At 38.6% G+C, this 15,559-nt stretch overlaps 1 protein-coding gene across 1 annotated transcript; it reads right to left on the reverse strand.

The window, feature by feature from the left end:
* Nucleotides 1–2,291: 2,291 nt before the first annotated feature.
* On the reverse strand, nucleotides 2,292–14,186 carry LOC106945590 (uncharacterized). Its single transcript, XM_015029376.1, has 5 exons — nucleotides 14,028–14,186; nucleotides 5,500–7,448; nucleotides 5,145–5,328; nucleotides 4,612–4,785; nucleotides 2,292–2,639 (listed from the first exon to the last, which is right to left on the reverse strand). Exons 2-5 carry the CDS (start codon nucleotides 7,231–7,233, stop codon nucleotides 2,461–2,463), a joined length of 2,271 nt encoding a protein of 756 aa, XP_014884862.1. The 5' UTR covers nucleotides 7,234–7,448; nucleotides 14,028–14,186; the 3' UTR covers nucleotides 2,292–2,460.
* Between the last annotated feature and the right edge of the window lie 1,373 nt (nucleotides 14,187–15,559).

A 15,559-nucleotide genomic window follows, 5' to 3' on the forward strand; every position in this document is an offset into this window, starting at 1 on the left:
TATATGATATGTATGTTCTTTACTGTTTAGATTAAACTGATGAAATGAATCATATTCTAAACTAATGAGGTGCACCTGTACTGTCTGCAATGAGTCATACGACTTTATAACGATGAGCTCTGTTTGCTTTGTATAATTAATTTTCCTATCTTGGCAAATCCCCAAGCAGGAAAGAGTAAATAAGATCTATTTCTGCACATTGTGGAAAGAGGAGCAGCTTCCTACTTTTCAAGTGGGACCACATGATGTGTGTCCTGTATTGGAACATTTTTCACCGTACTGCAACTCTATCTGCTACGACCGCTTCTCTCTTTCTCAGTGGTCTCTGAATATAGCAAAAAACTGGTGGTGAGCACTGATGTAATCTGAGCCGGAAGAACGGGCGCAGAGGGAGCTATAGCAGCATTACGGCTACTGTAGCTTGTTGCTATGACAACGTCAGGTCACCTGGTGTAAGATCAGGAAATGAGGAGCAGAGATTGTGAACACAGTTTAAATTTTTAAAGGAACAGAAGCAGGCGATGACATGGAACAAACTTAAGAGACATCATACCATGTAGGGCACAACCTCTGGGTACAATATGTGTGTAGAGCAGAGAGAAGGTTGACATGTGAGCAGTGTGACATGACAGACTCACCGGGTGATTGTGGCTTTGGTGGAACCACAGCACATCTTTTAGGGGAAGATCTTGGTGAGAGCAGAGCCTCTGTGTCCTTCTGCAGCACTGTCCTCGACACTGTGCAGGGGAGAAAACTGGTGATCTGCTGCAAAATGTCCAAGATTAAAGCATTCTTTGATTTCCTGAAGCGTTCCAGGATACATGCCAAAAATGTAGGAGGCAGGATCAAAAGAGTTCCAAAATAGATTCTAGTAAAGAATAAACATTATTAGTATATAACTGGTTACCTATAAGAATACATTTCATAATTTAGAGGGATGTTCTTTCTTAGAGTTTGCTTTCTTCAAAGTATATCCTTCTCTGGCTTAAACCCCAGCATGGCACACATGTTAAAAACCAGAGGTTTTTATCAAAGTTGAAACCTTTTCAACTCATCCTAATTTTTCAGAAAAGAATTGTGAAAACAAAAGTGTTTCAACATGTTTAGATTATCTACTAAAATGGACCAGTCAAAGGCAACACTGAAGTACAAGAGACAATTTCTAGTTAAGACTGAAACTGACAGTGCAATTTTGCACCACTTTCCATTTTGTCTTTAAGATCTGGGCAAAATTCAATTAAATTCAGGTGAGAAATGTTAGAGTGTAATTGTGTAAGAAACTTTAAGTTTATAAATGTAATCTAATTAAATTTATCACTTAGTAAAGCTCATGAAAAGCAATAAAAACATTAAAATAAAACATTAAAATATATTTACCTTGAATAAATAGCAACTGTATGATAGTAACTATCCTAGTTGCAATGCCCGTTAAAAAGGAGACAATACAGATGAACCAGGAAACTACCAATTACGCAGAATGACCACTAAATGGTGCTGATTCCCAACATTCAAATCAAATATTAACATGAGGAATTTGATCGAGCACACACTGCCTCCTACAGGAGCAGAAAGGAAGTGCAGTGTGTGGTGCTGCATCACTTCTGAACTGCAGCGCTAAGGAGTAGTTACAACAGCACCGAGAGCTGCATTTGTGGTGTTTTCTGCACATTCTTTCAGAAATCCTTAATTAGACTATCAGTGAGGAAACTGGTCATTAAGGCATTGATGATCATAAAGGAAGCACTGCATGATTGCTGTTTTTGGTTTTAAAATGTCATGCTAAGATACAATTTAAAAAAGCAGAAAATGGAGTAAAACGTCTCAACAAAAACACAATGCTCTATGAAAAGCCTAATTATTATTTCTGTTTTTCTTTTTTAAACATTTTGGGTAAGAAAAAAAAAGTAATTTTATCCATTTATTTTCTAGGCCAGTTTGTCCTTGCAGGGAGAGGGGGTGCTTATGCCAGTTTCCATTGGTCACTGGATAAGGGAGGTACATCCTGGACACGTCACCAGTTACAAGGCAGTACAGAAACACAACAGGACCAAAAAACGTGCACAGACATACATTCGCCGTAAAGAGACCAATTAACCAGTAACCAGTGGTTATGTGTTTGGGAAGAAGCTGGAGTACCTGGAGAGATCCCAGAACCTAACTCTTTCTTCCTAAAAGGCAAAAGTGCTATTCAAATGTTTAATCTAAAAATATACAAAACAAACTTCATTAAAGAGAAATAATAGTTTGCAGCGCTTTACTGGAATGTTTTTTTTTTTTTTTTTTTTTTTTTAATGCCTTCTTTTGGTGATACAATCAAATGATCCGGCACAGCTCGAGGTCTAAACCAGCCCATCTGTCAAAATTTGCATTCAGGCATGGAGATAACATGATCTCAACTCAGGATAACTCTAATTTGATCATCGCTCACAAGCACACACACTGAAACTGGATATTGGAAATCTATTTCCTCCTGTCTGTTCGATGTTTGACTGTACCGAGGGAGGAGCCATGCTGGGGTGACAGGTTACGATGCTGCAGACTCGTAGCGCTGGAGGGCTGAACCCGGCCCTGAGACTGGGAGGTTTCACTGACTATGATGGCTTTGTGTGGAAGTGTTCCATCACCGCCAGAGCAGGGATCTACAAAGGAAGGAGAAAGATAAAGGTGAATCTCTGTGCTTTACCTGCAGGTATGTCTTGAAAAACACAGCGGCCCTGTGACCTGCTACAGCAAAACTAGACTATTTAAGCTGATGTTAATGTGATTTCAATTAAAGAAGAATTCTTTCCAGGTTAAAGACACGCCATTTGAAACTATTAGCTCTAACAAGATACCTTTGTATCTTGTATTCCCCCCTCAAAATTGCATATACTTTTATAAAAAATATATTTTATACACATTTGTTAAAACTGTTACTTTGTCATGATTGTACAAAATGAGATGGATAAGGAAAAAAAAAATGAAGCTCCTCTGCCTCCTCCCTGTACTACTACTGCCATCTGCAGAAATAGAACGATTGGTCAGAAACAACTAATCACAGCCAGGAAGAAGGTCTTAGTTAGCACTGTCAATCATGCTTGAATATGCGCTGCTTACACCTTTCTTCTTACTCTCTGCTACATATAAATTATGGTAATAATGTGAAATTGGAAATGCAAGGAATATTCTACTTAGTGCATTTCTAGTTGTTAATTGTTTCTAACCATTTATACACACAAACATGTCCAGATTAAAGTTTACTATGTCTGCATAAACAGGAAGTCAAAAACCAGACAGACAGATTACATTACTTATAAAATATTCAGCTGCTAAATCAATGGTTGTGCTGACACAAGCTCCACCTTCTACAGGTAATGTGACACTTTCAGACTGAAAAAAAAAAACAAAGTCTTTTGCCCTTGAGCATCTTTACTGTGACCTTAGTCCAGATCAGATTGTACTGTACACCACTGCACACTTAATTGCCTGAATCTTACAACTGCTGGCTCTAAAATGAACACCCTGTAGGTCTGTGTGATACTTTCACAGGGACTGCAGCATCTCTTCACACTGCAGCAGTCTGAATCCACCGGGGAGAGTCAGCACATTTTGATTTAAACTGAAGCAGGTACCAAGCCAGGAAGAGCACTGACTAATAGGCAGAGCTATAGCAATTCATGCTGTTGTTTGCATGCTTGGCTGCATGTGCAATATTAATCCAACCTCCACAACAACAACAACACAATGAGTAGCAAGAGGCCTTGGATACTCTGATTGGTACCTTTTCATTAGTAGTTGCAACAAACTTGGATTCTGGTTAGCATGATCAGTTTTCTTTTCTTGTTCTTTTTTTTTTATTATTTATTTTAGCTAAAATTGTATTGTTGCCATCTTGTTGCCAGGTACCACAGCACACTTTCAGGAGTCCATAGAAGGATGGATCAAAGCTATGTTCTTGGCAGCCAAAAGATAAAGTTGTTATAAATTGATTGGAACACATTAAAGTTTTTAATAAGCACCCTTTTATGAAAATAGATCACAGTTAAATAAATCTTACAAGTTGATCACTCATCAATTTGGGGTATTTGCCATAAGCTGTAATTATGAAACACTTGAAATACTGCAGCACTCTTTTTGTAATCAATCTAAGCATGTCTTATTCCTTGACTTGACTTGAAAAATACTAACTTTTTATTGATATTCTATTACATTGAGATGCAAATTTCTGAATATTAAGAAGTGTACACTTTAATTGTGATGTAAATCAGTACATCTTAACAAGCCTTTTAGGTTCAGTTTGTTTGTCCAATTTTAAAAAAAAAAAAAAAAAAAAAAATCCCAAATTTAATGAGAAAACCATTTAAGCCACATAATTGTAGAGAGAGAAAAACAAACTTAACATTGCTCTGGAATAAAATTATGTTTTAATTGTGTGAAGAGATATTCTAAATTTCATGAGTACTGTAAGCCAATGGTCATCACTTCAAATAAATCCCTCTGTGTTTAATGAATATGAGTTTCACTTTCTTATTCAAATAACTGAAATAAAACATGTCACAACAGTTTTCTAATTTATTGACTTGAGCTTGTATAGTCAGAGCACAGTCAAATAGAAAAAGCATCACGACTTACAGTGACATTGGTCATTGTCACAGCTGTTGTTGGACTGGCTGCTGGACATCGACGAGGCGCTGGAGCTGCGTATGACGTCTAAAGCAGCTAGTCGAGCAGCTGGAAGGCTGGAAAAGCCTGGAGGACGGAGACCGGACTGGCCCGACTTCAGCAGGACACTTTTGGGCGTGATTTCTGGACATTGGCAGAAATATATGTGGTTTTCCATGTGGAAATGAAGCTGGGGTTCCCTTTTCAGGTTATAGCTGTTGTGACATGACTGCTTAACATTATCTAATTTACACATGGATATAAATGAATAAATAAACAACAGCACAAAATCAAAACCTGGTTAAAAAAAAACAAACAAAAAAAAAACAAAAAAAACATCTATTCAGAAACTTAGAGCACGATATAGAAGAGACCAGCATGCACCAAACCACATGAGGGCTTGAAAGAATTGAAATATGCAATTAATATTGACAGAAATTCCTAATGTTAACCTTTTAAAGATTTCTCAAACAGTGATGTAGGTTAACTTTCCACCATCTTACCTGCTTGGTCCTGGAGGCCCGGGGTGGACACGCTGGCTCCACGGCAGGATAGTGGAGCTGACCTCTGACCCATCTGTGGGACTCTTGTCTTGGCCGCGGGCTGCCTGGTGACTGCCCCCAAACCCAGCTGAGGCCTCAGAGTTCTAGGTGAACGATAGACGCTGCCACCATCTTGGTAAAGATGCTGATGAAGGACATAAGCAACCAATTACTGTCACAAAAACTACATTTCCTTTCATAATAAATATATTGAAGTTTAGGGTTGCAAAGTGAAAAGGTAAGGGAGAATGATTATGTGACATCTTGATTGTCATTGTATGTCAGGAATAGGTGAAATCCAGAATCCACATCTCACCTCTTGGACATATTTCTTTGACATTTCCTCATGAAAGCTCTCTGATTTCCCGCTCACCCTCTGAGGTGTGATGTTCCCTGGAGGTTTCACGCCCATTGGAACTGCGGCTGGCGGATAGTGCCCTGCCTTCTGCAACTCCTGTCGGTATTTGTCGAACAGTACATTGGAGGAGCTGAGCACTGGAGTGGATCTGGATTGAGGAACCCCCTTGGAGTCCCTCTGAGCTTGTGCACCAGAAGAAGGTGGTGGTTGAGTTGCCTTTGTTAACCCTTCAGACTGGGTGTTGGTGTCTTGTGATTTTGCTGGTGTGCTTTTTCGAACGTATGTAATGATTTTTGGTCTCACATTTTTGGGCTTCTGTGATAGAGGGGGAATTTTGGGCTCATTTTCTTTCTGTTGAGGGACAATAGGTTTGGGAATGCCACTGTTTATGTTTATTTTATTTGGAAGTCTGACGAACTGACTGACATTTCTTTGAAAAGCGGCACTTCTTTCCAAACTCAAAGCCCTTGCGCCCTGGACTTTAGCTGGAGAACCTGGCGGCTGTCTCTTGGGTGAGCAGGAGGTAGTTTTGGGAGTTGCCGGGGTTGCAGATCGACCAGGGCTTCCCCATGTTTTCCTCCGCTCCTGAGATGACAAGCTGGAGCTGTTCTCAAAGGAGCCCTGCTTTTTCAGGCAGTTATCAAAAGAAAGCTGCTTCTTCAAAGAATTCTCAAAGGACGGCTGCTTTTTGAAACTCCTGTCAAAAGAGTTTTGTTTCTTTAGACCGTTTTCAAATGAGCTTTGTTTTCTTATGGCTTTTGGTTCACTTGATGGCTGAATTGCTTTTGCACCACTTTTAACTGGTTTTATCAACTCAAGGATTTCACTGGCTTGTGTGCTTTTATCCATTTTAGTTTTGCTTTCTGCACAAAATAAAGTTTTGTGGTCTGTATTATCACAATCTCCCTTTGAAATGGTTTTTCCTTCCACATTTCTCTGGTTATTATCCGTGTTCTGCTCGTTGCTTACATCCTTGCTTAAGACACCATTCTCCACTTGCTGTTGCGGTACAATAATCTCTGGGTGGGGTGTTGAATTTAAATTCATGTCTAAATCTTGCTGGTGTGTTGAGCTTTTTCTAGTCGACAAGGAGAGATCAGCCTTTTGGGGGGCTTTGTCTCGCTCAGAGATGATGCTACAGGTTTGCGAGGCCACTGTAAGATCCTCTAAGAGGGCAGAGTGGTTACCAGGGGCAACGTGCCAGGAGTCTGTCGTCGGAGTAGCAGTGGTGGACAAGCAGGTCACAAAAACATCAGTATCAGAGACATGAGACGCTGATGATTCCTGCTCACAGGCAACATCCACAACCGACTTCACTCCTTTCCGATTTGTACCGCCCGTTGCCTGTTTTTCTTCGGCGTTGCTGCACGGTGAGGTCTCCTCTTGATGTTTCTTCCTCTCTGTGAGCCCGACAAAATCTTCCCCATCCTCAACCAAATAAGCCTCCAGCTCCTGACACTCCAACATCTCAAACTCAGCCAGCTCGGGGTCGTCACACTGAGAGTCTGTGCCCCAGATGACAACTTTGTCTTGCTCTGCTGTCTCAGTCATTATCCTTGACAGAGAGCCAGTACGTCCAGTTCTCCCATCATCCTCCTCTGTCTGAACTCTGTTGGCGTTTGCATCACCGGCACCCTGCTGGTTGTTGTTCCTCAACTCCCGGTCACCAACTGGCTCTACTTGATCACACATTATGGACAAAGCTAAGAGTCTGTGGCACCCTAAGGAGGTCGCTCACATCACTCATCCATAGCTTCGGTTATAAATCTCTGCCTTCCCATTAAAAAGCCCTACATACACAAAAGGAGAGCATAATGACATGCTTTTTTTTCCAACATTGAAGGAATCAGAATGTCTCAGAGAAGAGCAAACTTTGAATAGATGTCTTCATTAGATGTGTCTGGAATCTGTAAGATGAGAGCAAAATAAAAACAGCATGACATTAGAATTGGTATCACAGGCTGATCCCACAATATTTGTCATTAGGGCTGAAATGATTCATTGGATTAATTGTGATGAATTGATTATTGAAATAATCGTCAACAAATTTAGTAATTGATTAATCGTTAACTGGAGTATACAGACTCAAGGAAAGTCAGACTTTCAGGGAAGTAATTAAGCCAAAACTCTACAATATATATAAATATATATTTTGCATTCAGGATGAAACAAAGCACTTCATCTGTACATATATATTCCACTCAAAACTCAGGTGGCATAGTTTTAACTAAATATTGCACCTTTTACTACCCATTTATTAATTAGTTAACACAAAATTATGCTTTTTGACTGCTCATCAAAATTAGTTTTTTATTTAACTTTAAAGAGGCATCATCAGTATCAGTAAATGTCAGATTTTAATGTGAAAATGAATAAAATATCAGTGGTTCTTGCAGGACCCACAGATAACTATAAATCAGGATTTATAGTTTTTAGAAAACTTGTTTGTAAGCAAGCTAACCTGAAGTGTAAGTCATGTAGTATGAATCAACACTTAATGCTACTTGCCCAGGTCTATGTGTGACATAGATAACAGGAGACAGAAGCTCATCAAGCTTCAGATGCCCTGTATAAATATGATTGTAAATAAAAGCGGAAACTAGGACAGACGTCACTAGTCCTCACAATGCCCTAAAAGAAGGATTTAACAACATTATCAATATTGATGACTGGAGGGAGAGGAACAAAGAGATGATCAAATTATATTTTTTGAACCACACAATCAAGGAATGACTTAATATCTGCCCTGTTTTTTGCAATGTTGAGTAACATTAACAGAGAGGAAAACAAAACAAGGAATACACCATATAATCTTTAACTTATCTGTTTACCCATCTGTTGTATCGATATTGTCATAAATAATGCATTATGTGGCAGCTCTTACTTTGTGCTGCGTTTTCAATTCTAATTTCTGATTTTTTTGTTGTTGCGCGCACTTATAAATGCAACAAAGAGCGACAGAACTTACATCGACCGCGGTTCGTCACTGTTTGACATGAAAGAAACTATGTTGTCTTCTCAGAAGTGAATAAGAGTTGCATGCTGTGCTGCAGGCAGAACAGGAGGCTCTTAGCTCCGTTGATGGCTGCATTTACTGTGAAAGGGTTCTCATTTTCAGGGCTCTTCTGCAATTAAAGGGACAGCAAGCCATGTTCAAGCTGTGCAGCACTGCTATTGGTTTTTGGAAGCACTAACTTGGGTGGATGAATCCTTCAAAAGGTCACTGAAAGGTTTGTTATTTTGCCATATTATTTGGGATTTTCTACAATAAATTTTGCATAGCAACTAGGAATCTGTTCAGTAATGCAAATGCTTTTTTGTTCTTTTCTTAGCTTAGAGAGAAAGGGTAGAAATGGGGCTGCATATCTGAAAATTATGCAGTGATCATAATGTTAAATATAATGATAATGTGACCAGTTGTAATAAATCCATATTATCCTATGAAACGCCTGATTTGTCCGTCTCCAACTGGAATCCGGTATTTTGGTTTTCACTCAGTGGGCGTCCCATTCCTGCTGTTCATGAGAAGCTGGAGTTTTGGTCCACCCCAGATGTGATATTCTGATATTTTAATACTTTAAAGAAATTAGAATCTTTGATAAAGTAAATGATACAGACCATTTTTCAATTGCTATATGTCTCTGAACAGACTTTCAGCTGCTCTGCACTTTGTGCATTTAAAGCCCCGATTTGTAAGGAGATATTGTTTGAAACGGCTGCTGAGGATCCCTGTCCAGCTGTGGGAGTATTTGAATTTAACATATCACAGTAATACAGTATTAATATACTGACAGAATGTACATGATTGATGCTTATATGGTGTTACAGCCATGTAAGACAACTGTGTCTTGGCCATAATCCCACTGACCGCAGCATGGTCATGGTTATAGCTTTAGTAACAGCTGAGTACATTCACATATATCACAGCAGTAACATGAGTGAGAGCTGGTAAACCTTTACTTCATTCTTTTCTGTGGGCTGGAGATTCACCGACGTTTAATACATTGTTTACTACATATTAAAGACTAAACTCCAATGCAAAACAGCCCAGACTCTCCCTCAGGGTTGAAGGACACAGAAACAAAAGCATGAGTGACGTAACAAGACGGAGTGAGGTTGGAGGTAAATCTTGTAAGAATCTGTCTTTAAGTAGTTTTGAAGCAAAACATATACAAGATAAATTTTAAATTTGAGCCTTTTCCCCCATGCGTATATCTAGATTTCTATACTTCCTACATAATCACAATACAGTAAAATAGCTCCAAAATATTCACTAGGATCATTTTGACCCATACGAGCTCATATGTGCCAGTCAGGTTTCTCAAATATCTCTGCTGTAGGAAGTTTTGCAGCAGCTCAATTCTGCAAAGTGGAGGAAATCAGAGGCATAACTTTCCTACATTATTTCCCTTCATCTTTTCAGGCAAAAAAAAAATAATAATAATAATAAAGGATGTCTGCAGAGGATTTCCTGACTGGATTCCTGTGCAGTAAAAGAGCCTTGAAAGTCCCTCTGATCTCAGCCGTTCCCACAAATCCACCTGCATTAAGCTCTCATCGCCAAATCTAATAATTTATCCGCTGCTGTTTTACAAGTTCATTTAGCTCATAAAATCTAACTGGACATTTAATAAAACTGTCCTGTTGCCAAGTCTCATTATAATGATCAGAGGGGTTTTTTTTTCCTCACAAAAATGTGAACCTACAAAGGGTTAAACAAAGGCTGGATTAATCTGCTCTGGGCACAAACAGAACTTCACATATCAGATTCCTTCATACGCGCACTTCCTGTTCCTGTCGATCAGGTCTCGTACAGCAACGCAAGAGGTTTTAATGAAATCAAAGTATGAAGTGATTTCTGCTTTTGGGTCTCTCAGGTGGATTATAGGTTGAACATTTCCAGGAATGACGGAGACTTTGAAATACAGGAGCAGCCACAGTATCAGCAACCCAGATAATTGTGTGAAAAATGGTACAGGCCTACAGGAGACTTGGTGACCTGAAAACACTTTGCTGTGAGCTTTGGACATATTTTTAGCTTTCTTAAACTGCTGTCATACTGTCACCTATCTTGCTAGTTGCTATGAATGTTGGCATATAGGAAAACATATATTATGTTGGTCTAAATGTAAGAACAATGAAATTCTGTCATGTCATGGAATTACTGTCACATTTGAAGTGCATATAGTGTACGTGTATTGTCATCATGGGGCTGTAATTTACAGTATTCTGCTGCAACATACCCAGGTATTTTACTTTTTCAGTAGTCCCCATTTGGTTTTATTTTATTAATTTTTAATATATAAGGATCAACTGACTCATTGGAAATAAAACATCATTTATTCCTGACATTCATTTCATAGCAGGTCTTACCATCATTTTCGCCTGAGTTGACTGAATTTACTGCAGTGCAGACAAGCTGTGTAACATAGTGTGATATTGAATAATGGTATTATTAAGTCACTATGATTATTGCAATATTATAACCACAAATGAGAACATGGGCTACATACATGTCATGTGAGAACTGTGCTGTTCATGCGAAATTTTGCTCTTCCAATAAATTATGAATTTATTTTATCTCTTTTTTTTTCCACACATTTTTACAGATAAATGTGCCAGTCAGTGTAAGGCACACATACCTGTTCAAAAAGAAGTGGACAATCTAAAGTTTTGATTGTATCAAGTGAATTCATCATTAACATGCCACAAAACATCAACAATTTATAGTTGTATCTTTTTGTGTCAAGATCACTAAAAAGTAAAAGCGATAGAAAACCCTTTGACATATTAGCTAGACAATAGCTGGATGGCAGCTGTGTTATGTCTAAAAAACAACCTTGTGTTAGCTTCTCCTAAGCTTTCTGTCGAAAGCCTGTAAAATGCAAAGAAACTCTAAGATGAGCACGAGACTGCTTTGCTCATCTCTGCAGCCTTTTATCTACAATTCTCTTTGTGGTTCTTAAATTTTCATTGTGCGGATCAATCCCAACAGCCTGTATCGAGCCAGCTCATATAACATTTCTTCACACCAAATAAAGCTTACACCTCCCCGAGGGCAACCAGACATCCAGGGACGCCCGACAAGAAATCATTTTCAAGAAAGTAGCTGCAGATCGGTAAAAAGGCTTGTTTCTGCTGTGGTCTTGATTGCTTTCCCATGCCTTAAATTGAATTCCAGCTTGAAATCAATCCAGCACAAAGTCAAACCAATGCACAGACAGTCCAGGCCATCAGTATTTATCAGAGCAGTGATGATAGATATGATATGGTGCATTTATTTTGAAGATTTATTGAATCAAAATTCTCAACAGTTTGAGTTAGAAAAACATGAGTACAGCGTTACAGTAATTGAAGAGATAAACTTGATTCTGTTCACACTTTTAAGAAAAATAAGCTGCTTCTTTTACTAGACGGAACATGTCCAACGTCAATTATTATTTATAGTATGTTGCAAATCCATTTATATCCTTGAACTTGTTTTTTGTCACTCAGACATGTCTATGCAATTTATCTAGATTTTATGTGACAGACCAATTATGGCATAACTGTAAAGTTTAAAAAAGCAACCCCTGTGCTTTCACTGTTTTTTTTTTTCAAATAAAAAGAAAACAATGAAAAGCTCATAATCTAGACCTCTTCAGCCTGAGTAGGAGAATTTGTTGATAGGAGAACTTTAAGTCAGCAAATCTAGCTTATATGGAACAATGAAAATCAGAAAGACATCATAGTAAGAAAACAATTAAAAGTTTAAATTTGTCACAATCTAATCTTTTTTCCCTTTGTAAAACTCTATTCTAATTGACACTGCATGTGACCCTGAACACATAATTTTTACACTAAACAATTGTGTTGGCTGCACAATGCTGCAGGGATGTTTTTCTTAAGCAGATAATGAAGCTGTTCAGAGTCAATGGGAAAAAAAACTAAATAACAAAATTTATCTGAATCCTGGAAGAAAACCTCTTAGAGGCTACAAACAAGTTGAAACTGGGCCAGAGATTTACCTTTTGTTTTGGAAACGACCAAAAGCATAACCAAAGCAAATATTGATTCAGGCTGTTCAGACACATATAACTTGGAAAAAAACAGGTTCCACTTCCTTGTGGAATTTCTTTCTAATTCCACAATTCTACTCTACTTTGCATACGACCACCATGTGAAATCTCAATGAAATACATTTTTCACTGTATATGGATGTAACATGAAAACATTTTTTTAATACTTTCAAGTCACTATTTGTGCTGTACACAAAAGTTCTTCAGACAGTATTTGAGAAGAAATATTCTATTTTCTCAGAGAAAAGAGGAACATATGAACATATGAAAAAATAAAGCATCATAAAATGTAAGGACTCAAGTAAAGTGCATATGATGTATTCCGAATAAAGTGCAGTTCCTTAGGGAACACACTGATGCTTTGCTGGACAGTTATAGCTGTACGGAACATTAATGCTAGCACGTGCAGCCGGTTCTTCCTTGTTTTCCTGCTGTTGCTGTGCTCCTCAAGCACCTCAGGCAACCTGATAATTATAGCACAAGGGATAATTAGGAAATTTCTGCCAGTCCTAACAACACGCTTCCCTGAGCATATTTCTCCCTCACCATCCCCCATCACCCAGCGAATCACCCAACCACCTGCCTCCTGACAACCAGGAAGGACCTTCGCTGTGATGAAATCTGTACACTTGTTTTGACTGTGGACTGCAATAACTTGCAGTCTTCTGTGAAACTGAGGCTTCCTCTACATCAGGAGTTGTCATCCTGAAGCAAAACAGAGATCAAGACCCTCGTTTAGTTTACTTGGCTTCACTGGATGGTTTGTGCAGGATTCTCATGAAATATTGAGGATGGATGGAAATGGAGGCACCATTCTCCCTCCAATTTTTAATGCCTGAGTGGTCCTGATTTCTTTGTGTACCCACTCGAAGTCTGCAGCATTAGATGTGCAGATGGTTTGCTGTGTAACATAAAAATAAAATAAAAATGTAACATAAGCTAGATCTTTTAGGCCTGAAAGGTAGACTGTATTCCGTCTTTGCTGTGACTGTCACATCTGGACTAACTGTGAACCAGCTGGATCTGTCATCTTGGTTTTACTCATCTCCAGTCATTCCTTTTCTAAATATAACACATCTATATTCATCATCCAAAAAGAAAAAGGAAGGAGGGATATTGCAAATGCAAACATTACAGATGAAAAACGGGATATGGATAATTCAGGATCTGACAGAATAAAGGTAAGCACACCTACAGGAAGGAGATATTATTCCAGGCTGACTATAATCAAGCTGCCACTCAAAAAAACAAAAAAACAATTAACCACAGCTCACACCGTTATTACAGACACCAGAACCAACAGGCTCACCCGCAGCATCCCAGCAGATGCAGCAGCCTTCATCAATCTCATTTATTCCCGAACCTGCGAGTGAGACGGGGACAGGCAGGACTCACCTGCTGTCCTTCAGGAGGAATGAAAACGCTTACCGGCTGGATCCTGCAAGTCCTCTTCTGAAGGGCTCCAAGGCGGAGAGAGGACGGAGGAGAAGCGAAGCATCGGGTGTTAAGGCGAGATGAAGAGGAATCAGTCTGCAGGATTGCTGGAAAATAGGGAGGAGGTGAGAAGACGAGAGGTGACGCTGAGATGGGTTCCGGTTGCCACCTGCCGGTCTGAAGTAGCAATTACACCCAATAACTTCACAGACACAAGATGAAGTGCTGCTCAGAAGTAAATCACGGAGCAGTAAAAAAAAAAATAAAATAAAACACTGGGTATATCTTAATGCAGTCATGAACTCTACAAATCTGTAGATTTACATTTGCAAAAAATACAGAATCAAAAGAAGAAATCAATTTTGAACAAAATGAGTGAGACCGAACTTAGTTTTGGGTCTAACCGTAAAATGCTGTCAGCACAATTTTGCACAGCGCCTGGTGAAACATGGTGGTTGCAGAATCATGCTGTGAGGACGCATTTCTGAGACACATCTGTGTCCTACACACTGTTCAGAATTTTATCAATAAAAGACCTCAAAAACATTTTTCTTTACCACTTCCCAATGATGTCACTCTCCACTGGTCTATCTTTTCAAAAATACAGGTACATTGATGTTTGTGGTTGTAACCAGACAAAATGTGAAAAAGTTCAGGGGCTGCAAAGTTATCTCTTGTGACATAACAAACAAGGTCATGTCTCGACTTTTGCAGGCTTTTGTAGGAAAGTGGGGGAAACTGGCTTAATAAACAATATTCATTTGAAATGCTGAGGAACGTCACTAAGAATGAGTGAAAATCTTTTCAACAAAGGTCTTCAGAAAGCCTGAAGACCTAATGATTAAGACCCTTTCAATAAATTAGGAAAACAGACTCCTTAAAAGCATAAAGTACAGAGACGTGACACCTAAGAAACATTTCAACAGATTTAACCGTCACATCACAATAATGAAAGTTGAACTTAATTTCAACTGTATTTTTTTTTTCAATTTCAGGAATTAGAAGATCTAATATGATGTAAAATAAATAAATATAAATAACAAGGGCAAATTTAGGTTTTAACATTCACCATGATTTATTTACAGAACCAAATAAATCCATAAACAGATGGTGGACACAGAAAACAGCATCTCAAATACTAATTTGGACTGTAGATATTTACCAGAATGTTGCTAAAAAAAAAAAAAAAAGCAGGTTAATGAATATTAACGAGCACCCGGAAAACTGTCCAATTTGTCACATCGCATTTGAACACTGTAGCATAGTCTGCATTGTAAATGCTTCATTTGGAAGGTGAAAGAAAACCTGTACAAGCCAACCAAGCTTGAGTAAATTTGGCATATTCCCTTACATTGTTATTGGTATTTACAACATGGATTAAAACATGAAGCACAACCACACTGACTGTTCAACAAAATCTGAGCATAGTTACATTTTATGTACATTGTTTGTTATCTTACATGAAGGCCAGCACACTGACACTGTGACAAAGATCAACACACCATGTTAATAAATAGAGCAGTGTC

This window comes from Poecilia latipinna, unplaced genomic scaffold (genome assembly GCF_001443285.1).
Source record: "Poecilia latipinna isolate Pla-1442-1.1 unplaced genomic scaffold, P_latipinna-1.0 Scaffold10, whole genome shotgun sequence".
NCBI lineage: Eukaryota > Metazoa > Chordata > Actinopteri > Cyprinodontiformes > Poeciliidae > Poecilia > Poecilia latipinna.

Coding starts and splice junctions, on each gene's coding strand:
- LOC106945590 (XM_015029376.1), bottom strand. CDS start 7,233: ATGTGTGATCAAGTAGAGCCAGTTGGTGACCGGGAGTTGAGGAACAAC. Junction 4,786..5,144: donor GGGCCTCCAGGACCAAGCAG/GTAAGATGGTGG, acceptor GCCAATGTCCAG/AAATCACGCCCAAAAGTGTC. Junction 2,640..4,611: donor TGACAATGACCAATGTCACT/GTAAGTCGTGAT, acceptor CTTCCTTTGTAG/ATCCCTGCTCTGGCGGTGAT.